A 25,951-nucleotide genomic window follows, 5' to 3' on the forward strand; every position below is an offset into this window, starting at 1 on the left:
TCTGTTGAGTGGGATTTGTTGCTCATCTCCCCTCACACTTCTGGTTTAGTTAATAGAATGCCCACAAGGGCCCTGTGTCCGTTCCATGGATCTCCCTGGATCTCCCTGGATCTCCCTGGATCTCCCTGGATCTCCGTACAATCACCATCTCTTCTTCAGGAGCATCGGAAGCTCCCTGCTTTCTTTAAGAAATCTCCAGTGATCTTCTTTTTAGTTGATTTACTTTACTTTTATAATATAGCCTGGTTTGAAACGTCTTTTCCAAATGTCCTCTTGAACGACCGCACTGCATTCCACTTCATTGTACACTTCCCCATACCAATCACAGGCAGATATGCACGGTAGCCTGGGACTGACACTTTGATACAATTATCCAAGCTTGTATATGCCGTTGAGGGCTACAGCAGACTGAAAAGACCACACCCACAGGCTGTTACTATGTCTGTGTTACCATGTCTCTGACATTCTGTACACACTCTGAAAAGGAGTGATGAAGTGTGTGAACTTACCGGCGTAACGTGGTGTCACAATACATTCAGTACACGTATTTTCCATTTCCCCATGAAGTACTCCCAGCCTCCCACCAAATTGGGCATTTCCTAAGGACACTTGAGATGAATCCATTAGGTTCCTTCCCTTTTAGGGATCCGTTGAGATGTTTTCCCACTGACATCCGAGGATGGTTCTGTGCTGGACACGTGGTAGGAATAACAGGTTAATGAGGCATATTTTGAAAACATACGGATGTGTTTTCCACTGAAGATAAAAGATGATAATGCAACGTAAGAAGAAACCCATTTTAAGCTCCCCATATCCAACATTGCTCTTTGAGGAACCGTTAAAAAGGAATTATTTGGAGATCCCTATTAAAGGGTTAATGGAAGAACTTCAGTGTGAAGAAACCCTAAAGAACCCTCCATTCCCTTTTTACTTTTAGAGTGTACATCCAAGATGAAGAGCACGTTGTAGGGATCATCTACAATGTCTGATACTAGGAGCCAGTTCTATATGAATTTGATATGTATGGTATTATCCATATCTAGTCAATAGGGGCCTAATTCCTTTTCTAAAGCATTAAAAGACAGGGAATGTTTTAAACACAGAGAACAAATAAAATATGATATTGACCTTGGTAGATTCAATGTGTACACAAGTGAACATTGGGGTTGTTTAATATTTAAACCATTCAATATGGTTTTACATTTCTCCCACCATTTATTGAGGAGGCAATAAGTAATTGACTAATTGTTCTTGGAAATACAGATGAAATGCCCCCTAGAGTCCCTTATAAAAATGATCTCTTCCTGCTTTCAGCTAACTGAAACATACCTGAAATTGCCCACCTTTGGTAGTAGGTAGTTGATTTTATTATGAAGGACATTTTGACAAGGTGAAGTTATTCTATTAACAGGATTCAGCTTCAGTCAAAGCCAGAACTCTTTGTGACAAATCAACATCTACATTCTGAAATAATTTACTTTAAAGTTCTGAACAATGTCAGGGTAGAGCACCATAGAGGCAGATAACATTAAAGCAAACAAGACTATTTGAATCACCACATTTTGTCAAAAATGCAGATAGAACCTTCAAGTCCAAAGCCTTGAAATGCTGTGACTCACTTAAGAAGTATGGAAACCAAATGTCAACATATTTCCTTAATGTACTACTTCGCGCTATGTAGAAAATAATGTGCATTTTGTAATGCATGTAAGAATCACGCTCAGAGGTGTGGGAATGAAATGTTCTGGGTCTTCAGTTTTAACGCCAGATAGTGAGAACAGATGGCCTTGCTATAGAACATTCCCATAATGACTATTCTCGCATCAGCGTTGTAAATATCCCCCCCAAAATCTGGCTGCAGTATTTTTAATGGGACATTTCTCGTTCAAAGTAAAATAAATAAAAAGAGAAACTGAGTCTACAGTAGACGCGTCCCCAAATTCCACCTTGTTCCGTACATAAGCAGGGTGTGCACGAGCATCAGTGCGGGTGCTTGTGTTCTCGTGCGTGTATCTGTGTGTATGTGTGTTCTCGTGTGGTAAATAGTGTGTTTGTCATGCAGTATACACACAATCAAAGTGAATGCATTGATTGATTGCAATTACTGCCTTATGTTTCCATTCTGTATGTCGATGTCAGAGCAGCAGCAGGCTTGACAAATAGACAGGATGTTGCATTATTCAACCGTTATTCATTATTCAATCTCCAATGTCATCCATCAACATAACTGTTTCCAAGAAGGCCTACACGAAGGAGAGATGACAATGATATATCAAGTGTATTGACTTCAATATTTTTTCCCCCACTCCAAAATCATTGGTTTTGGGTGTTGTCTTGAATAAGTCATTTTCATATTTTTGCAGAAGCCAAAGGCAGATGAATTATGTCTTCGTTCAGTAGCGCGCTGACGCTTCCGACCGACGTGCTCCTATCAGGTTGGAGAGGCGTGGGCTAGTATGATTCCCCCTTATCAGTAATGCTTTGATGTTTTTGAACAGACGGGTTCTTTACTGTTGCGTTCTGCTGCTATAGGCTGCGCATGAATGGCCCTCGCTATTGGCTGCTGTGCTGACATATAGGACTGCGCTGGCGCGGGATGAGGGTTGGCGGTTCAACTTTTTACGCAATGAAATATCAGTCTACCAGACTGTGAATTTCACTCGGACAGAAGCAGAATTATGGACCTATGACGAACATCATGCATTTTCCTATATATCTGGATTAACGATTGTCTACTTTGTGCGAACAGTTATTTTCTCCCTTAATCAAGAGTTCATGTCGTAGGACAAGTTTTGGCAAAATGTGTTTATTATTTATTTTCATATTATCAACTTTAGAAATATGTCAGTCGCTGGCCCCACGGAACGTTTATACAAATCACTGGGCAGTGCGTATTGCAGGGGGACAAGAAGAAGCGAATAAACTTGCTGCGAAATATGGATATGACAATTATGGACAGGTAAGAACATATCCTGTGTTTTTAAACCGTGTTTTAAAGTGCCCAGTGAACGGGTTAGCTGTGTTTATTTTGTGCATGCTGACCTGTAATCCCCCCCCCCCCCCTTTCAGCTTTGTGGGTCAATAGCCAATGTTTTGAGTTCAGCAGCAGAACTTCGATAAGCCTAACTGTAGCTATATTCGATCATAATGCAGATGAATACCTACAGGAATCAAAGAAAAGTGACGCGTGCCATGATCTGTGTCTGGCAAGGAACCGAACCAGTGCCAAATGTTGAGTTTGGGATGGATGTAACTTGCTCCGGGAGCACGGGACCGATTTTCAATTGGCAACACAAACGCATTAGCGCCACTGAACTCAATTATCTTCAGGCTGTTGAGTAGTGTTCAACGGTTATGTTGAAGCTTTTAATAAATTACCGTGTCCTGACATTTGAGTCAGTCTCCCATTGGGATTCACCTCTTATGGAACCTTCATTGATTGACAGGTGATATATAAGAATATAAGATAATGAATGTATTGTGAATATGACATGCGCGTGCGTGTGTGTGTGTGTGGGGCTGGCCTCCATGTAATAAAAGAAAGAGAGAAGTAGACATTCTATATATTTTTGACATTCATTTGTGGATAGCATGTAGTTTAGTGGTAAGGACTTATCCCACAAAGAACCACTGTTGTCTCACTGTATGGCCGTTTACAGTATTCAGTGCATGAGTCAGGGAAGTTTGATAAGCTATAAGGATTTGGCCTTTTATGTCTGCTTCGCAATCCTAAGAACTGACTGCCTTGGATGGAGATAAAGTGAGAAACAAAAAGGTAGAAGAAATGAACAAGAATAACACAGCGTGGGAGAAGGAGGGATGGAGATAAGTGGGTAAAAGTTTGAGAAGACAGAATAGAGATAGACAACAAGGGAAAGAGAGATTCTTGTGGCGTAGAGAAAGCGAGAGATGGAGAGAAAAGGAGGAAAAATGAGTGAGAACAAGATGAGAAAAAGAGCGATATAGGAAGAGTTAAACTAGTTCTGGTTCGGAGAATATTATGGCTCAGTGCCAGAAGAGGACATGTGCTCTGAGATTCCTGCCTGCATTTTTTGGTGCAAAGTCACAAGAGAAAAAAAATCATATTTACCACTTCACGTGCTTTGGATTGGAAAATTGTATTTTCCTCTGAGTAATGACTTTCTCCTCCTAGAGAACAAAGCAAGTAGTCGTCCTTCTGTATGTTTTTTTCAAACCTCACATTTCTGGACTCTGGTGGAGTCAATTACAACAATATTTTGAAAAACAGGTGTAGTTTGGAATCAGGTACCATAACTAATGTAGAGAAATGTATGTAAATATATTGATTTCTATTGATGTAACTGACTAATTATTCTTGTAAGTATCCTTCATCACTTTATTGCATATACTTGCAACTGTATATCTCACTTTATTGTTTTTGGCATGACCATATTGTTTGTTTTTCATTTTGTTGCGTTTCAGATCGGGAGTCTGGAGGACCATTACCATTTCCATCACAGCCGGGTTGTGCGCAGAGCAGCTTTCTCCACTAGAGGCGCCCACTCCTTTATCCACATGGATCCAAAGGTATTTGGTTGATTTTCACTTGCTTTTCCCAGTGACATCGACACATCACTAAGTGAAAATGTGAGTGAAGTAAAAGTTATGATTAACATCTAATGTGGCCTCGCTAAAACAGGAAAAAGTGGCTGTTTATTCACAACAGATTATTCACTTTTTCCACAGTAAATCAAGTTAAAATGGGTAGTCATTTATGATGTTATGTCCTGTTTTCACACCTGTTCCTAACTTAACTTGACTAATTAACTGCTGGTTGTTGGTACCCAAAGGCTGTTGTGCATCTCTCTGATGAAAGTATGACAGAAATTGATGAACGGCTGATCTGCCATTGTGCACGATACATAATGGCATTTTACTTAACTGAATGATAAGTAAGATGAAAAGGAACATTCTAGATGATACAACTGTATAATGAATGTCACCTTTTCCAGCATTGCACAAGTAAGGAGAGCAGTAACAAAATTAGGTGAAAATGCTTTTTAGTACATTTTTGTAATTTAACAGCAACTAGGATTCAACATACTCAAGGGCACAAAGACAGACTCTGTTTAATTTACTGTCAAGTAGATTTTAAATACATTTTCTCACTACTGTAGTGATTTTAAAAACCCATCATAACAAAGTTATGATATATATCTTTATGATGGACTTTTTTTGTGTTTTCAGTATACATTCTTTCCGGTTTCAGGTATGGCCTACAGGAACTGATTGAAAATAGTAAAAAAAAAAATATATATATAAGACTTCATCTCATGTTACCTAAGACTTATAAACACTACCAAATTCTTCTTCATCAGATAGCTTAGACAGGAAACGCTCACAATGTCTTGGAGATTCTGTTCCTATGGATTAACTCAACAACATCCTATCATGTGTATAGAATACTACTAAATAACAACATTAACACTGAATAGCAGTAGCAATGAGCTAGCTACGCCGTACCATATTCCCGCAGAAGGAAACAGAACCAAGCAGATTGAGGGAGGATGGTGTTTGTGTATAGCAACCTAATGCTACTGTAACACAACCTGCAGAGCAACAGGCAGAGTGACTACCCTGACTGACTTACATAGGCTGCCATTTTAGATTAGGAGACCTTGAGACTCTGGTAGGAGTGATCCCGCCGTCCGGTAATGTGTCGCTGAGCCAATGCCCATTCAGGTTCCCCGGCTGAACTAGCTGCGCTTATGATTCTACTAAATATAGAATACTGACAGGAAAGGGTTTCTGCGAGACCAAGCTAATGCCAATGAGAATATCTGACAACCCCCTATAGCCTAATGAGTACTTCCTGCCTTCTGGGTGCTGGAGGTTGTCTTAGGGTTAGGACTACTTCCAGCAGGAGTTCAGTGTGCAGCCAAAGGTTTGTGTAAAGAATTGTGTGGTCAAACCAAGTTTGACACGAGTGTGTGTGGGTCCAAACACACAAACAAAAGCACACATATACACATGTACACAAATGCTCCCCATCACCCAGTCGCACACCAGACACAATAACCACGACAATGCAGACAACAGTTCAATCCAAATCCAATGAGAACATCCGGACCAGTTCTCCAATGGACGGGTCACTTCAGGATCATCCAGTACTGCCGAGGTTTCTTCCATTCTCCTCCACCTTCTGCCTGTAGGCAGGTTTTAAACAAAAGTGCAGCTGTTTTATGAGCCTCTTCCCCGTGTCTTCTCTGTGAGATTATCTCTCTCAGACAGGCATGATCTCAGGGGCAATAAAAGCCAAAGCTCAAAGTCTGAAGCTCCTCAACAGAGCCCATCCTGATCATATCGCTGTGTGTTTAAATGAAAGGTTGGGCTGATGCCAAACCAATTTTACCTCTGTCAGACTACAGCTGATTTGCTTTTATTCCTCTCAGCCTGTATGATTTCACCACCAACTAACATCACAACATAACTTATCAAGATGAGAAATCTCAGCGCAGCATTTATTGGATTTCTGGGCATCCCACTGCAAACACTGATGCAATTAAAACACATAACATTTACATTTCACTTTCTAAAGAACTTGTCTGAAACTCTTTCAGAGTGATAGAGTTGATTACATTCAGTATCTTACAAAATTGAGTACACCCCTCACATTTTTGTAAATATTTGAGTATACCTTTTCATGTGACAACACTGAAGAAATGATACTTTGCTACAATGTAAAGTAGTGAGTGTACAGCTTGTATAACTGTGTAAATTTGCTGTCCCCTCAAAATAACTCAACACACAGCCATTAATGTCTAAAACCGCTGGCAACAAAAGTGATTACACCCCTAAGTGAAAATTTCCAAATTGGGTCCAATTAGCCATTTTCCCTCCCCTGTGTCATGTGACTCGTTAGTGTTACAAGGTCTCAGGTGTGAATGGGGAGCAGGTGTGTTAAATTTGGTGTCATCGCTCTCAAACTCCCTCATACTGGTCACTGGAAGTTCAACATGGCACCTCATAGCAAAGAACTCTCTGAGGATCTGAAAAAAAGAATTGTTGCTCTACATAAAGATGGCCTAGGCTATAAGAAGATTGCCAAGATCCTGAAACTGAGTTGCAGCACGGGGTGCGAAGACCATACAGCTGTTTAACAGGACAGGTTCCACTCAGAACAGGCCTCACCATGGTTGACCAAAGAAGTTGAGAGCACGTACTCAGCATCATATCCAGAGGTTGTCTTTGGGAAATAGACGTATGAGTGCTGACAGCATTACAGCAGAGGTTGAAGGGGTGGGGGGTCAGCCTGTCAGTGCACAGACCATACTCCGCACACTGCATCAAATTGGTCTGCATGGCTGTTGTCCCAGAAGGAAGACTCTTCTAAAGATGATGCACAAGAAAGCCCACAAACAGTTTGCTGAAGACAAACAGACTAAGGACATGGATTACTGGAACCATGTTCTGTGGTCTGATGAGACCAAGATAAACGTATTTGGTTCAGATGGTGTAAAGCGTGTGCGGCGACGGTGGGAGTGTCATGGTCTGGGGCTGCATGAGTGCTGCCAACACTGGGGAGCTACAGTTCATTGAGGGAACCATGAATGCCAACGTGTACTGTGACATACTGAAGCAGAGCATGATCCCCTCCCTTCGGAGACTGGGCCGCAGGGCAGTTTTCAAACATAATAATGAACCCAAACACACCTCCTAGACGACCACTGCCTTGCTAAAGAAACTGAGGGTAAAGGTGATATTGACACTTTGGACCCAATTTGGACATTTTCACTTAGGGGTGTACTCATGGGGAGGATGAGCCACTTGGTATCTGGATGCTTAGGGGCCATAATGATATTTAAAGGCCAAATTGGAAATATTTTAGCTAGGACACCAGGGTTGACACCCCTTACAGAACTCTTACAATAAGTGCCATGGGTACTGTAGTGACTACACAGAACCAGGAAACTTGTTTAACATCCCATCCAAAAGATGGCAGCTTATGCAGGGCAATGTTCCCTTTACTTCCCTGGGGCATTAATAATTAGACCAGGGGGAAGAGTGGTCCTACTGGAAACACCTGTACTGTGTTTTACTGAATCTGCAGTGAATGTAGACAGAGTTGGGTTTACTATGCATGCACACTTTTTTTAAAGGTGCTTTGTGTATTTGCATGTTAATGTGATCGGCAGGGGGATTAAGAAGAGGTATGTGCAGTCAAAATTGACAAGATATTCCCTATTCTATGTAATGCCCTGTAATATGTAGGGATTAGGGTGCCATTTGGAAGTCACAGTTTTTTAATCATAATGATTCGCACGCTGGATTTGTAGGGGATTTGATACAGTCACAACAGCAAATTGACAAACATGCATTTGTTTGTTAATGTGTGGTTGAAAACATTTTGCAGTAATTTCCATTTATGCTTCTGTCCCTGGGAGTGCCCTAAGCAAGCTACCATGTACCTATAGTATGTCCTCTACTCACACCTCAGAGCATATGATGGGCTACAGAAGGTATTTAAGATGATCTCCAATTACTTACTTGGCCTCCTCAGGGAAGGTTTAGTCTATACTTTGGTAATGTTTCTCGATTAGGGAAATGAACGTGATGATTTATTAACAGCCGCATGATGAATTCCTTTAATAGACCTCTTTGAAATATAGTTTTAATAGCTCTCCCAGGATTCCCCGACTTATTACTTAGGGCAGGCTATAGTTTTCAGTGTATCATAATGTTTATGGTATTAAGAGATGCATTTACTACTCATTGACTGGAAAAAAGCAGATGCAGTTTTTCAATATCCTCAGGGGTTTGCAGCAACTTTCCAAAATGTGTTTGCTAACTTGAAAAGTATGTTTTTGATGCCTTTCTAGGTTGACTGGGTCCAACAGCAGCTAGTGAAACCAAGAATAAAGAGGTACATCAAAAGTTACACCAGAAGCCCTGACTCCAACTTTGTCCACTTCAATGATCCCAAATGGTCCAACATGTGGTATATTGTGAGTACAGTGCATATCTCCAATTTACCTTTACTTTTGATCATCTAGTAGTTTTTATTTAATTTTTGTAAGTAATCCAGATCCTCCCCATATGACTGACCTGGGATTTTATCTCATGTTGTATAGTAATGAGAAATATGGCTGCCAACAAAATCTCATATACATGTGACATTCATGACGTTTGTGCCTGTAATTGTAATTAACATGTTTATGGTTATGTCATATAGTGTCTAAAACACTGCTGTCTTGATTTGAACAGGTATCTCTTGGAATATTAATGTTATCTCAATGAGACTCACTTGCATACATTTGCAGACAGAAATATTCACAATCTTGCCCTATTTGAAAAGATGTCCCCAGTTCATCAAAATTATGTAAAGAAAATACAGAATAAATGTCTTCCTGAACTTGCTGAAGTGATTTGTTATTTTATCAAAAGAGTCACCTCTTCATTGTTGACGTTAAGACTGGTGTCAGTTGAGGACATGTTTCTCAAACTAGACACTACTGCATTTGTCCTTTTGCTCTGTTGTGCACCAGTGCCTCACACTCTTCTTTCTATTCTGGTTTGAGCCAGTTTCCAATGTTCTGTGAGTAATACACAACATTGTACCAGATCTACAGTTTCTTGGCAAATTCTCGCATGAATTAACCTTAATTTCTCAGAACAAGAATAGACTGACGAGTTTCAGAAGAAAGTTCTGTCGGTCAGTTTTATTGCTTCTTTAATCAGCACAGCAGCTTTCAGCTGTGCTAATAATAGCAAAATCGTTTTTTTACTGATTAGTTGGAAAACAGGTGAGAAAAGGAGGTAATTCTCTTTTGCAGGTGAGTAAATGAGAATTACCTTCCTCTAACATCATTTTTGGGAATTTTGAAGGGTGGCAAATGTTTTTGTTTGTTTTGTTTTTATTGTAAACATGCTACATTTAACCTTTGAGATTTTATATGGTGCTTTATAACAGTGACACATTCAGAGCACCTGTGGACACTTTTTTTCATCACCTTTAACCTATTTTTGGATTAAATGGGGATAATTGACACCAAGAGCAAAGGTGTGAATGATTTTGCAGCTGTAAAGATTAAATTAAATCAAAAGTCGATCACAGAACACAACACCAGCACACAATGGGTTGGCCATTACACTTCCTGCATATCTACTTCATGTTTTGTCCTGGTAATGTGAAACATAATGTGAAAGACAAGGCAGTCATTATTTCCCTCCAACGACCATTTGAAGAACCTTGTAGGTATATTTGGTCATAATGAAAACGAAGGCACCTATGTATGAGTCAAAAGTAGAGAATATTGTTCCATTTGGGACAGACACTGACGTGTCCTCACTTCCTCTAAATGGCATCGATTCCTCTGTGCACAAGCTTGCTTTCTGTCACCCCATGAGTCAAATACAAATGGCCTGGAGCTAATGCATCTCTAAGGCTTCACTCTGGCTGGCTTTTAGTAATTAAGCTAGGTTGACGATAAGAGCTTTGGGTAGGAACTGAAGTGTGAAATTGTCCCGAGCCTGCAGTTCTGTTGTCTACTCAGGAGAAGTGTCCAGCTTCACCGGGCTCAAAGACATCTTGGGTTCAGATGGATTAGATGCTACAGAGGCAATAGATGGGGTAATAGAAAATTATTCCCCTACCTAAATGTGCAATACATGTCAGGAATGTATCTATGGGATAGGCTGGGGCTGTGGTAGTGCCTCCACTTAGGCATTCTGTGGGAAAATAGGTTTTTAAATCGACAGATGGCCTATTACTGTTACTCTCACACAGTGCTTACGGTTTTGTAACTCTTACGGTTTATCCTACAGCTCAAGACGGATGCTGTAAACTTGCAGTCAAGTGTTAAGTCTGCATGCTAAGCTAGTGGATGGGCAGAATCCTAATGGTCTTTAAAAGGGTCTGGGTATATGTGGAGTTATGCTGGGTTGTGTGATTCTCTGTTCACATAGTGACCTGGGTTCAAATAGTGGCAGATGGTTGGCGTCTGGCATTCTTCCCAGAGTGCCAGATGGGCATCGTTGACACTTTTGGGACTATTATGTTCCATTGTGCCAGGCAAGCAGAAGACAGCTCCATAAGCAATTAGGAGTATTTGAAATCAAGCACTCTGTTGAAGGGGACTGGGATTAGATTCAGGCAGGCGATAAGAGATGATCATTTAAATTCAGGGTTTTCACGTCGCCCTAATGCTGTGTGAGGTCACAACCGTAGCGAAAAGGTTTGCAGTGAAAATCTGTGTTCCTTTGGGACCATGTGTGTTTGTACATTGTTTTCAAAGCTTGTTTTCGAAGCTTTTTAAAAAAAGAATTCCCCTTTTTCTTTTTCTTTAATGTCCTCACATTCAAATTAAGAGGTGGGATGCAAAGCTGAATAATGATGAACTCAAGGAAATTTTTGTCATTGCTATTGAAAATAGATTACTTATTTTATTTTCAACTTTATCAGTGACACACATGCACACTGAATATATGGAAAATACATGGAAAAGACACAAGCACAATAAAGACTTGCTCAGTGACTGTAGCACATTACGAGTGGCAACTACAGACATTGGAAATCTCAATGCATAGAACACATAGAAGACACTAAGTCAATGATGTTAGTATATTTAAGAAATAAAGCATGGGTGTGGTGTATCGCCAGGTAAGAGCTGTTCTTAGGCATGACACGTTGCAGAGTGCCTTGATACAGCATTTGGCGATGGTATATTGACAATGTATGAAACCTTTGAGATGGCTTATTGCTAGCTAGTAAACAATCAGCAGTCAGGATTCAAACCTCATTTTGTCTATTTATATATATATATATATATATATATATATATATATATATATATATACATATATATATACACACACACACACACACACACATAAAGTTGTGCTCATCAGTTTGCATACCCTGGCAGCAATTGTGAATTTTTTAATTTTATTAAAGGATAGTGATCATATGAAGTCATTTATTATCACATTATTGTTTGGCTCCTTTTTAAATCATAATGATAACATCACCCAACATACCCTTGAATGTTTGGCCTTGTAACGGACACAGAAGGTAACATACACAGGTGAAAATGGTAATTAAAGGTGAATTTCCCACTCCTGTAGCTTTTTAAATTGTCTATGTATAAATAGTCAATGAGTTTGTTTGCTCTCACGTGGATGCACTGAGCTTGATACTGAGCCATGGGGAGCAGAAAATAAATGTCAAAAGACCTGCGTAATAAGGTAATGGAACTTTAAAAAGGATATAAAAAGATATCCAAAGCCTTGCAAATGCCAGTCAGTACTCTTCAATTACATATTGAGAAGTGGAAAATTCAAGGATCTCTTGATACCAAGCCAAGGTCAGGTAGACCAAGACCAAGATTTCAGCCAAAACTGCAAGAAGAATTGTTCGGGATACAAAGAAAAACCCACAGGTAGCCTCGGGAGAATGGGCAGCTATACCACCTGCAATAATTCAGGGCCTCATAAACTATTACAAAAGACTGCACACTGTCATTGATGCTAAAGGGGGCAATACACTGTATTAAGAATTAAGGGTATGCAGACTTTTGAACAAGGGTCAGTAAAACAAATTCTTTGTTGCCATGATTTGTTTAAGGATTGTGACCTTCCGTTATGACCTAGAGTTGAATGTGAATCCTATAAGATATAAAAGACGTGTTTTACCCACACACTCATGTTTTCTTCACAAATGGTACATATATTACCAATTCTACAAGGGGGTGCAAACTTTTGAGCACAACTGTATAGAATATGTTTACGTATATGTTTGTTTGTTTGGAATTTTAATTTTTTTTCTTCAGGGCAGTTAGAGAATACAACTTGGACCATGCTTGTAAAGAACCAACCTGTGTTATATGGCCTATTCAATGAAGACCAACTCTTCTGCCTTTTCTCTTCAACTCACTCAACCTTCTTGTTAACTTTCTACAGTATGGATCCTCTAAGCAGCCTACTGAGCCCAGTACAGTATGTCAGCTTAATATCCTTCCCCACTGACATCCCTGTATGGTCCCACAGCACTGCACGGACAAGAACAACCGCTGTCGGTCGGAGATGAACATTCTGGCTGCGTGGCAGAGAGGTTACACTGGCAAGAATGTTGTGGTCACCATCCTGGATGATGGCATCGAGAGGAACCACCCTGACCTGGCGCAGAACTATGTAAGGGTTCTTCCTCATCCTGTTCCTTGCGCCACATCGTGTTAGGAAACGGCTGACTGTCACATAGGCAGTTCAAACATTCTGCTATCATATAGCTGTCAGTGGGAGAAATGCTACTGATACCCAGAAGGACTTTACATGAGGATACCCATCGCTAATGGTTACGAATATAGAATCCCACAGAATAAAGCGCAGGTCATAAAATTTACATTTTGGTTATTTTGCAGACGGCTGTTATCCACAGGAGAAATAATACCTACCTCCACCACCTTAGTTACTGAAAGCATTCTGAAATTGGCAATGTCCTAGATGCTTTTGAGATGCATTCAGGCATTTAGAATTTCAATGAAAACATGTCACAGTGTTTGGAGTGTAACATAAGCTGTTCATTCATTGTAACACCTTTAAAACCCACGGACATGTTTATTTAGGTTCTAAACACTTTAAGAACCGCCTGGATGTATTGTTTTACATATGGTGCCAAGCTGAGTTTGCACATTGCATTCTTTTCGAGTGAATGTGGGAGATATTATTTATCATTGCGTAGTATCAATAAATCAGTCGATGTCCAGAAGGAAACATGGATTTTAAAACAAACTATTTTGAAAGATAAACCAGTAACAAAGTGTGCTGGGATAATGATGCAGCTCTCACATCTTTTTACTCAGAATCAATTGCACTGAAAACAGAACATCTGTGTACACTGACAGACAGGAAAACTGACTGGAAATGCATCCTGTCATGTTTAATCTACATGATAAATTCTTATGCTTTTAATTTGACAAAAGTATCTAAATACCTCATGTTCAGGTGGATCATGTCACATGTCTCCTGGTCTTGCAGTGTGTCTAAGCCAGTTCACTTTGGATCGGCTCTGCTTGATATTGAGAAAAGTGTATATCTACAAAAACAAGGCACCCACACCACCAGTGTTTTTTTCAAGTCATAACTGCCCGCCAATATTGTAGGACAAAGCCGTTGCCGTAAATAGATTTCATTTCTGTGCCTGACAACTTGGATTATGGCTCTAAGTTATGGCCGGTGTTGGTTTCAATTTATCACTTGTTCACTAATAGCACACAAGATGAGATATGACTGAAATGCGCAAAAACCAGTGCAATATATTTCCTGTTCTGTTTTATGTACTGCGCAAGCCCTGATTTGTTTTCTCCTTCTATTTCTCTGTCTGTTGCTCTGCACCTTCCATCTCTCCTGTTTCTCTCTTTTTCTCTCACTACTTTTCCTCTATGTCTTTTGCCTGTCTTCCCCCCTCTCTCTTTCTCTCTCTCTCTCTCTCTTTCTCTCTCTCTCTCCAGGACCAACTGGCGAGTTATGATGTCAATGGGAATGACCATGACCCAACTCCTCGCTATGACTCTAGCAACGAAAACAAGTAAGAACAAACATCCCGTCCTTTTACCCTTCATTTGTTATCTCCATCTTATTATATCTCTACCATTCTGCTTTATTTATCCATCTAACTATCCACTATTCCCATCCCTCTTTATACCCCTCACAACCCCAGTGTATTTCTTTCCCCTGCTCTCCACCTTCCCTCTATCCTGCCACCATCCACCCATTTCTATACCCATTCCTCAATTTCTATATTTACTTCCATTCCCCCATTTTTCTGTCCATCTATCCCTACATAATTGTTCCCCTATATTTCTGTCCATCTCTCCCTACATACAGTGGATATAAAGTCTACATACCCTGTTTAAAATGGCAGGTTTCTGTGATGTAAAAGAATGATATAAAGAAAAATCATGTCAGAACCTTTTCCACTTTTAATGTGACCTATAATGTGAACAATTCAATTGAAAAACAAACTGACATCTTTTGAGGGGGGAAAATTAAAAATAAAAACCTTACAATAACCTGGTTGCATAAGTGTGCATACCCCCTTTTAACTGGGGATGTGGCTGTGTTCAGAATTAACCACATTCAAACTCATTTTAATAGAAGTCATTAAACACCTGCCATCATTTAAAGGGACTCTGATTGATCACAAATAAAGTTCAGCTGTTCTAGTAGGATTTTCCTTAGTTGCATTTCAGAGCAAAAGCCATGGTCCGCAGAGAGCTTCGAAAGGGATCTCATTGTTGAAAGATATCAGTCAGGAGAAGGGTACAAAATAATTTCCAAAGAATTAGATATACCATGGAACACAGTGAAGACAGTCATCATCAAGTGGAGAAAATATGGAACAACAGAGTCATTACCAAGAACTAGACGTCCGTTGAAAATTGATGAAAAGACAAGAAAATAAATGGTCAGGGAGACTTCCAAGAGGCCTACAGCAACATTAAAGGAACTGCAGGAATTTCTGGCAAGTACTGGCTGTGTGCAACATGTGACAACAATCTCCTGTATTCTTCATATGAATGGGCTATGCGTTAGGGTGGCAAGACAGAAGCCTTTTCTTACAGAGAAAAACATCCATGCCCCGCAAAAGTTTGCAAAATCAAACATCAAGTACCTAAAAGCATTTGGGAAAATGTGTTATGGTCTGATGAAACTAAGGTAGAACTTTTTGGCCATAATTCCAAAAGGTATTTTTAGAGCAAAAATAACACTGCACATCACCCAAAGAACACTATACACACAGTGAAGCATGGTGGGGGCAGCATCATGCTTTGGGGCTGTTTTTATTTAGCTGGAACCGAGGCCTTAGTCAGGGTGGAGGGAAGAAAGCTGAAGATGAAGTGGAAGTTCACCTTTCAGCACGACAACGACCCAAAGCACACATCCAAATCCACCAAAGCATGGCTTCACCAGAAGAAGATTAACGTTTTGGAATAGCCCAGCCAGAGCTCAGACCTGAATCCCATTGAATATCTGTGGGGTGATCTGAAGAGGGCTGTGCACAGGAGATGTCCTCGCAATCTGACAGATTTGGAGTGCTTTTGCAAAGAAGAGTGGGCAAATATTGCCACGTCAAGATGTGCCATACTCCTACCCAAAAAGACTGAGTGCTGTAATAAAATCCAAAGGTGCTTCAACAAAGTATTAGTGTAAGGGTGTTCACACTTATGCAACCATAAGTGTGCACACATCTTTTCTCAAAGATTTCAGTTTGTTTTTCAATTGAATTGTTCACATTATTGAATTGTTCACATTATAGGTCACATTAAAGGTGGAAAAAGTTCTGACATGATTTATCTTTGTCTCATTATTTTACATCACAAGAACCTGGAATTTTAACAGGGGTGTGTAGAATTTTTATATCCACTGTAAATGTACCCCTATATTTACATCAATCTATCCCTACATAATTGTACACATATATTTACTTCCATCTATCCGTACATAATTGTACCCCAAAATATCCATCCATCTATCCCTGCATAATTGTACCCCTATATTGTACCCCTATACTGTTAATAGTTTTTTCCCCATACATTGCTTTATTTAACCGTTGAACAAAATCAAAAGATCAGAATCATTTACCAAATCTTAGCTTATTCTACAAAGAAATCCTAAAATTGCCTGGATAATATTATTAGCACCCCTGAAAAGTAGTTAAAAATAATTAGATGATTCTCCTTTAGTTTAGAATTGAACTCACATGTGGGGAGTTACAGATACTTACAATATGCCAGACACAAGCTGACCTTCAGACAGAAGGAATGGAAGATTCAACTTGCACGGACATCTCTGGGGTGAACTGGGGCTGTATGGTATAAGACCCGCTGAAGAGACATAAGAAAGACTGGCTCCAATGCCAGTACTCACCTTAACATGCCATCTCCTGTGGAGAGATTAGACCAAATAAGAGCTTTTTGATAAAGAACAACATCTCTATTTTTACAGACAACAAAATTAAGCTTCATAGAAAAGAACTGTCAAACATGGGATTGATTCTGTGGTGTTACAGTGTGGGTTTGCTTTGCTGCCTCTGACACTTGGTGCCTTGAATGTGTGCATGAATCATGAAATCAGGACAATAACAAAGCATTTTGCAGTATAATGTCAAACCCAATGTCAGAAAGCTGGGTCCTGTCAAAGCCATCCGGTCTTTTAGCGGGACAATGACCCCAAAAAGCATGTAGGAATGATTTAAGACAAAACGCGGACTGTTGAGAACCGGCCTGCAATGAGTACACATCTAAATGCTATTGAAAATCTGTGGAGGTCTGACAGCACATCTGGGAGAACTGGAGTGGTTTGCACAAGAATTTGGCTGGACTGCCAGTAGAGAGCTAGAGGAAGCTCATCCATGGCTATAGGAAGCGCTTGATTGAAGTATTTTGGCTGTGCAACCAAATGTTGAGTCATTTCCATTTCTTTTTCTTTTCTGATTTAAAAGAATATACTGTATTAGTTAAACAAGGTTTCTGGGATTAAAACAGTAAAATAAAGAAGTATGGACACCAAATACCAAATGGTCAATTTCAACTTATTTTTTAAGACAATGTAAGTTATTTGAAGAAAAGGCAAGGGTGCCCCAACTGTAACTGTAACGCTCTAAATGTAACCCCTTTGGCTCCATCACTCCAGGGTATTAACAGACAGGCACAGGCCACAGCCACTCTACTCTGTCTGTCTCTCTGTGTATCTCTCTCTCTCCCTCTCGGTCTCTCTGTGTATCTCTCTGTCTCTCTCGGTCTCTTTGTCTCTCTCGGTCTCTCTGTGTATCCCAGTGTCTCTCTCGGTCTCTCTGTGTATCCAAATGTCTCTCTCGGGTCTCTGTTTGTCTCTCTGTGTATCTCTCGGTCTCTCTTGGTCTCTCTCTGTATCTCACTGTCTCTTTCGATCCCTCTGTGTATCTCAATGTCTCTGTATATCTCACTGTCTTTGTGTCTTCCTCTGTCTCTCTGTGTATCTCACTATCTCTCCCTCTGTCTCTTTGTCCCTCTCTCTGTCTCTTTGTCTCTCTGTGTATCTCACTCTTTCTCTATCTCTCTCTCTTTGTCTCTCTGTGTATCTCACTGTCTCTCTCTGTCTCTCTGTCTCTGTGTATCTCATTCTTTCGCTCTCTCTTTTTCACAAATGGAAAACATTCAATAAAATAAACTGTATAGAAAACAAGGTAGATAATACTGTAGTAATTCAGGGAAATAAAATGAATTGTATGACATATTGCATTTACTATAGGCTTTCTGCTCCACGAGATTAACTTTTATTATGACAGCAGGTCTTGAATGTTGCTACCATGCAGACACACTGGGGTATTTCACCTGATAGAAATGGGATCTTGTCAATATTGGACTTTTAGTTCCTAGATCCTTTATTGGTCTGTCTCTCTCTGTCTCACTCTATATCACTCTCTTCTGTGGTCTCTCTTGCTTGTACTCTTTTTCACACACACTCTCTCTCTCTCTCTCTCTCACACACACACACACACACACACACACACATACACACGTACACGTGCATACACACTCCCTTATTCTGTTGTTCACTGTCTCTCCTGCACTCCTACTCTATTTCCGGTTTTCTTCCATTTGTTCTCTCCCTCTTTGTCTTTCACACACACACTCACACACACACACACACACATACACACTCTCTCTCTCTCTCTCTCTCTTTCTCTCCCTTGCGCTCTCTTTCAGTTTTTCATATCTCAATTTAAAGAGGCTTTATTGGCATGGGAATTCTTTTTTCATTTCCAACGCAAGTGAAAAATAAGAAAGATTACATTAAAATAATATCTAACCAAAAAACAGTTATCTCTCTCTCTCTCTCTCTCTCTCATGCTGAGGCTGGCTAATAAACATAAAGAAGACCAAGATGACCTTGAAATATGACAGGAAAAACTGGTGGCTTTGAAATGTCCCCCCACAGCTGAGTACGCCACTCTATTATTTTACATAGAATTTGGTGTAGCTGTTATTAAACTCTATGGTCCACTAATCTACGTTATGCTCGGTGAGAGATTCTATTGTCTCTATGTCTTTGGTCAGCAAGATGCTACATGACTGACTGTTAATTAACAGTACCAAGAAAACTTTTTTGAAAGATGTATCTGAAGATGTATGTATGAAGATGTGTGTGTGTGTGCACACAAGACTTCAATCTTGTGTGGAATGTATTCCACACAAGATTGAAGTTATTCACTCTTGCTCCTACATTGGTAAAGTGAATGTGTAAATACTTAGATGTCCCTGCAGTCAGTACTGTGAGGTAAAGGTAAAGTGTAAATGCCCAGAAGTCCTGGTGGTCAGCACTGTGAGGTGAATTGAATGGAGGTGGTCGGAGGATGCTGTCCCTGCTGGGGTCATACAGTGTTGACAGTGTTGACGGTGTTGACGGTGTTGACGGTGCTGACGGTGCTGACAGGGTTGACGGTGCTGACGGTGTTGACAGTGCTGACGGTGTTGATGGTGCTGACAGGGTTGACGGTGCTGATGGTGTTGACAGTGCTGATGTTGTTGACGGTGTTGACGGTGTTGACAGTGTTGATGGTGCTGACAGGGTTGACAGTGTTGATGGTGCTGACAGGGTTGACGGTGCTGACAGGGTTGACAGGGTTGACGGTGTTGACGGTGTTGACAGTGTTGATGTTGTTGACGGTGTTGACGGTGTTGACGGTGTTGACAGTGTTGACAGTGTTGACGGTGTTGATGGTGTTGACAGTGCTGACAGGGTTGACGGTGTTGACAGTGTTGACAGTGCTGACAGGGTTGACAGGGTTGACGGTGTTGACGGTGCTGACAGGGTTGACAGGGTTGACAGTGTTGACAGTATTGACAGTGCTCACGGTGTTGACGGTGCTGACAGGGTTGACGGTGTTGACGGTGTTTAAAGTGCTGACGGTGTTGACGGTGCTGACAGGGTTGACAGGGTTGACAGTGTTGACAGTATTGACAGTGCTCACGGTGTTGACGGTGCTGACAGGGTTGACGGTGTTGACGGTGTTTAAAGTGCTGACGGTGTTGACGGTGCTGACAGGGTTGACAGTAGCCTTGAGCTCCTGCGCTGGAGAAAGCGTCCTCGGGTCTGGAGTGGTGCACAGTCAGCACTGGGTCAACGCTGTAGATGGACACACTTCCACGACGAGCTGGAGAAGGTGTTCTGTGGGGCTGTGGATCAGGTCAATGAGGCTGTACCAGGTGTAGGGCTCCATTGGGTCTGGATTCCACAGTGGCGGCTCACCTCTGCTAGAGAATCAGACTGTACGGGAAGGCAGATCATTGTACAGCTGTCTGGCTTCCTGATGGGTTTGTTTGGTCAGCAGAGCTTGACTTGGGATAAAATAGGTGCAAGGAGCTGTTTTTCTCAAAGTCGGTGCATTAGACTGGAGCCACAGTTATTAGTTATTTGCTTGCATTTGATTCAGCCCTTAATCAAAACCTAATCTTTCCAAGATCTTGTCAACTGATGTTTTGGCTACAATTAGAGTGTGGCTCAGGTGGAGGCCTGCGCACTGTAGTTCTCCAGGTGGATGTTTTGCCATGCTTCACAGAAAGTATTGCAACATCACAATTGAACAGTTAAAATGATTCCCAAATTCCTTAAAAGAGCTCAGCATAGAATGTCCAACAACCACTGGTGACTTTGTTTAAAAAAAACGATTTGAGGAACAAAAATGTTATGAATAGTTCGACATACTTTTTCGGGCTTTCGACATAGTTATTCGGTTTGAAGACAAACGTCTCATCTCAGATGAGTAACAGAATTCAGTCTAAACAGACTATCACTCATTATATCCCATTGTGTATTCAGTTGCTATCATCTCATGTCTTATTGCTGCACTGAAAATATTTCTCTCACTTCACATACAGACTTCACAAAGCAATCCAATCCACTCACATGTAATCCCTCTCCTGGAATCTTGTCGACAAGCAGACAAACACAAAAGGTCTCAATTAATTTCCTCTTCATTTCTCTCTCTCCCACCTCCCTCCGACTTTATTATTCCTTTATTATTTTAATCTTCTCTTTTTCTCTCGGTCTCACTCTTTTTTTCTTTTCACTCTCTTTCGATTTGTCTCTCTTTCTCCCTCGCTTTTCCTCCCTCTCTTTTTCTGTCTCTACATTCTGCCTGTGTAATGTGTGTGTGTGCGCGTGGGTGTGCGTGTGTGCATAAGTGTGTGTTGGTATTCAGACTGCCCTCACACTGTTCATTACTGCATAATAGGAGACAATGCGATGCCACATTTTGTATTCCCCCGTGTTTGGTTACACATTAAAGGGAGGCAATAATGTACTTCCCCACGTAATCCCTTCAGCTGTCACCTGGGTAGAAGGACTGAAACGACGGTCTTTTGTAAATCTCATTTTGTCAGTTCTTCTACACCACTCTCCTTCTTTCAAATGTCAAAAGTATCTTGCTGGTGTCACAACCCCGCCAACAGGTGTCGTCCAGAAGACGTTCGACGATGCCCAGATCAGGTCTCTTAGAGCACGCCAGGTGATGGTCTTAAGAGAAGGTTCAAATGGACCTCAGAACATGTTCAGTAATTATTTTGATGTTAATTAATAAGCCTTTAAAATACTCAAGGTGTGACACCTACAGTGGATATAAAAAGTCCACACACCCCTGTTAAAATGCCAGGTTCCCCTCAAAGATTTCAGTTTGTTTTTCAATTGAATTGTTCACGTTATAGGTCACATTAAAGGTGGGAAAAGTTCTGACATGATTTATCTTTGTCTCATTCTTTTACATTACGAGCACCTGGCATTTTAACAGGGGTGTGTGGACTTTTTATATGCACTGTAAGTATGTTGAAAGCACTGTGTTAAAAGCCTTGGTGGGCTTGGTGTCTGTGGGGTGATAAGTTAGAAAACTACGATTTGCAAGCCCTGGGCATTTTTCATTTTTTAGAGGTAGAAACTTATTTGCATCTCGACGGAACCACCTGGATACTGGACAACAACATTCAGAGGACTCTGTAACGTCCCATGAACGTCCTACCAATGTCCTTGGCTATATCTCATAGACCAGCCTTAAATTATACAAATCTCCAGGGGACCAGTACACAGCATCCCCAAATCGTCCAAATTAGGGGGAATATATAGCCAGGAGCCAGAGGTACTCCAGGGGCTGTAGGCTCCTATCATGATGTTAGAAGCATGCTGTGATAAAGTGCAGAGGGAAGAAGAGAGCCAGCAAGTGAGTGAGGGGAGGAGGGACGAAAGGAGAGAGGTGTTGAATATTCACCCCTTCATCCCCCGCTGAGCCTGTGAAGAAAGAATAACCTTTACTTCTCCAAAGGTGGACGGATCTCTTTATTGTACCATTTGTATGAGATGTAAATTAAGAATTGGGGTTGTAGATGAAATGCTCATAGATCTTTAACTCTTTTGAGGATTAGGTTCTACCCAGTTCAACCTAAGAGAATGGACCCTTGGTTTCGGTTCTACCCAGTTTATCCTGAGAGGTTAGAGCATTGGGTTAGGTTCTGCCTAGTTTAACCTAAGAGAATAGACCCTTGGGTTAGGTTCTTCCCAGTTTAACCTGAGAGGGTAGACACTTTGAGTAAGTTCCACCCAGTTCAACCTACGATTGACCTGTGTTGGCCTGCTTCATTTCAAGTAGAGTTTCTTACTTAGAACAAGTTTTGCCACTATGTTTCCGCATTTTAATAAATGCTAAGTTGGGTTCCTTTGCTGCTTAGAAAAAGGTTTTCTAAATAAGATTGCTTTGATTGAACCCTTTTATGTTGAGGCACAGGTAAAAGTGGTACATTGAGATAACTGACCTGTGATCAAGAGAGGAATTCCTGGCCTCATGCAACATCCGTACTGACAAAACACAAGCAAAGCATAGATGGGATGTAGCCGACTATAACGATTTTCCTGTTCTTGCTCCATTTCTCCATTCCCTCCCTCTTCTCTGCCATCCCTCCACTCTACTTTATCTCTCCCAGTCACCCTGGTCTCCCCTCTCCTCTATCTCTCCCAGTCACCCTGGTCTCCCCTCTCCTCTATTTCTCCCAGTCACTCTGGTCTCCCCTCTCCTCTATCTCTCCCAGTCAACCTGGTCTCCCCTCTCCTCTATCTCTCCCAGTCACCCTGGTCTCCCCTCTCCTCTATCTCTCCCAGTCACCCTGTTCTCCCCTCTCCTCTGTCTCTCCCAGTCACCCTGTTCTCCCCTCTCCTCTGTCTCTCCCAGTCACCCTGGTCTCCCCTCTCCTCTATCTCTCCCAGTCACCCTGGTCTCCCCTCTCCTCTATCTCTCCCAGTCACCCTGTTCTCCCCTCTCCTCTATCTCTCCCAGTCACCCTGTTCTCCCCTCTCCTCTATCTCATCTCTCCCAGTCACCCTGGTCTCCCCTCTCTCACCTTCTTCTCTCTCCTCTTCCTTTCCTCTACATCTCCCTTTCTTCCCTCCTTCTTTCCAATCCCTCCTTTCATTCTCTCCCCTTCTCTCCCCTCCCTCTTCTCTTTCTCTCTTATTCTTCTTTTTTCTTCCTCCGGCCCCTTCTCTCTGTTCATCCCCCTTTGTTTTTGTCTTTCTCCAGACACGGGACACGGTGTGCCGGTGAAGTTGCAGCTGTGGCCAATAACTCCCACTGCATTGTGGGAATTGCATACAACGCACGCATTGGAGGTAGTCTCCTCTTCTGTCTGTTCCAGCCCCCTCCCTCCCCCTCCCCCTCCAGCCCCCTCCCTCCCCCTCCCCCTCCCTCTCCCTCCCCGTTAGACAGAATTATTCAGCATATGTGCACCAGATTAACCTTGACTTGTGTTTCATTGTGTGGCGAAAAGTGTGTGTGTGTTTTAAAAAGAGTGTTTCTCCCACTTACAACACTAAGCTGTGTAGCTACCGAGTGACTGTTTTGATTGGACATTCATGTGTTCACAAGGCATTCATTCCAGACTGGCTTGTGTCATGTCAAATGTCCAGGATTTTTAATCAGATGGCCGAATCTCCTGTCTCCTCCCTGTCTTCTCTGCAGCTGTGCTGAAAGCAGGCATTTACCATTCTCATTCACTCTTTGTCTTTCTCCCTTTCTCTTTTTCCATTCATCCATCACTCAATCTCCCGCTCACTTTCTGGCCTCACCCCCTTGATCTCTCCATTCTTCATCCCTCTTTCTCCCATTTTCTCTCTTTCATCTTGTTCTCTGCTCTGGTACAGGCAACCTCTACAGTACTGTAGTGAACAGTTTGCTTGGAGACAGTGAATAATATTAATAACACGATTCATAATAATACGTAGACATTATTTCTATACGGTAGGTTCTTCACATAGTTATTAATGCATTATTTTACCTGCCATCCTTTAGGTCTAATAAAAGTTTCCTGTTAGACATTCAAAACCTCTTAACACAAAAAGTACCTTTTATGCTTGCCGTTTTACACAGTTCATATCATAAAGCTGAACCAGGGAGCAGCAGTAACTAGTTGTGTCGTTTCTTTCAGTGAGCGTTGCAAGGTCCCTGAGAAGGATTTGAACTTGGCACCTTAGAGGCCAGATTGGAAAATGTTACAAAGCAAGCTCCCTTGGTTGAGCACGCTCGTATCATGCCAGGTTCATTGCACACTCAATAGAAGACAGACTTCAAACAGAATTTAGTGTGTGGTGTGTTCATTTTTTTGCCGGACCGCGTAAGTGGAGCCAGCCAACAAGAGTGAATGTCTCCTACTGAGTGAGTTAGTGACTGACTGACTGACTGCCCCTTGTTAAATAGTGTAGTGGTTGGAGATGCGGACTGCCAAACAAGACGACCTGTGTTTATGCCTTGTCATAGTCAAAACATGCATTAGAATTTGTTCAGGGTAGACAAAAACATTGCTGGATGCAACCTTCAGTACCTATGTTATAGTAAAACACTGTGGTGTGGTTATTTTCTGGTAATTTTTCAAACTACGCATCCCTGCAAGCTTTTTGAGGTAATAGACAGTACATCCCACCCCCTTGTGCAGTAAAAGAGTAGGGGTTCCCACGATTCTCTCATCTGTTCATTTGACGAAAAAGTCAGTTATTGTCACCTATACTGATAGTTATTGTTTCAATGTCATTCATGAAGGAAAGAAAAATGTAAGTTGTTGTGCCATGTAATAAAATAGCACAAAACAAACTATGCATTAGAGTTTGTTCTGGATAGATGAAATCCTTGCTGGATACAACCTTCAGCAGCTATGTTTTAGTAAGCCTAAAATAAAAATGTTTACGGTTATATACATTTTTACCCCTGCATGCTTTTTGGGGTAATACAAGCTAAATCACAACCCCTTGGGGAGTAAAAGAGGAGAGGTTTCCACAATTCTCTCGTCTGTTCATTTGACGAAGAAGTCAGTTATTGTCACCTATATTGATAGTTATAAAGAAAAACTAGCATTGTTGTGACATGGAATGAAATAGCTTTGGCAGAGTTCAATTCTTCTTCAGTCTCGTTTGCAATTGCTCAATTCTTATGACTGTTCCCATTAGTAAGTTAGTAGAAACTATTAAGCCTATTACTGGCTAATAAGCTGTTAAAATGGCCATAGAGTTCATAGATGCTATTTGTGGTGGAGGTAAACTTAATCAGAAATGTTAGTCAGTTTAACACAATAGTTAATGGTGTCTAGTGAAATACTGAAACTTTGCGTGAAGTTAATGCGTGACAAAATAATCTAATGCCTAGTTGCTAAACCGACATAGGTATAGCTTTGTGGCTAAAGTGGTTAAAGACACAGCCTCTCACTTGGGAGACCTATGTTCAAATCCAGTGAGGGCAACAACATTTATCTAATTGTGGGATGGCCAAACTAGGCTTGTTATTTCACCAACACCAGTCTATCCTCTGTGGACCATCCTTCATGGCATTAACCCTTATGTCAGTTATGCCTGATCTTAATGCACCACGGCTTGTGCGTTTGCCATAAAGGAAAAAGGGAAATTTCTCTTTCTCTGCTTATTTCTTTGT

At 41.2% G+C, this 25,951-nt stretch overlaps 1 protein-coding gene across 2 annotated transcripts in view; it reads left to right on the top strand.

Moving 5' to 3' along the window:
- Window positions 1–2,512: 2,512 nt before the first annotated feature.
- pcsk6 (proprotein convertase subtilisin/kexin type 6) overlaps window positions 2,513–25,951 on the top strand; it is an 85,663-nt gene continuing 62,224 nt past the window's right edge. Inside the window, exons 1-6 of one of the 2 annotated variants that reach the window (XM_029123515.2) lie at window positions 2,513–2,959; window positions 4,444–4,548; window positions 8,841–8,966; window positions 13,006–13,149; window positions 14,466–14,542; window positions 23,558–23,646. In XM_029123515.2, the coding sequence (XP_028979348.1) occupies window positions 2,801–2,959; window positions 4,444–4,548; window positions 8,841–8,966; window positions 13,006–13,149; window positions 14,466–14,542; window positions 23,558–23,646 (700 nt within the window). In that variant the 5' untranslated portion in view covers window positions 2,513–2,800. The remainder of the gene's footprint in view (window positions 2,960–4,443; window positions 4,549–8,840; window positions 8,967–13,005; window positions 13,150–14,465; window positions 14,543–23,557; window positions 23,647–25,951) is intronic. The other variant, XM_029123507.2, reaches the window with a different exon arrangement.

The sequence above is a fragment of the Esox lucius genome, chromosome 2, assembly GCF_011004845.1.
Source record: "Esox lucius isolate fEsoLuc1 chromosome 2, fEsoLuc1.pri, whole genome shotgun sequence".
Taxonomy (NCBI): Eukaryota; Metazoa; Chordata; class Actinopteri; order Esociformes; family Esocidae; genus Esox; species Esox lucius.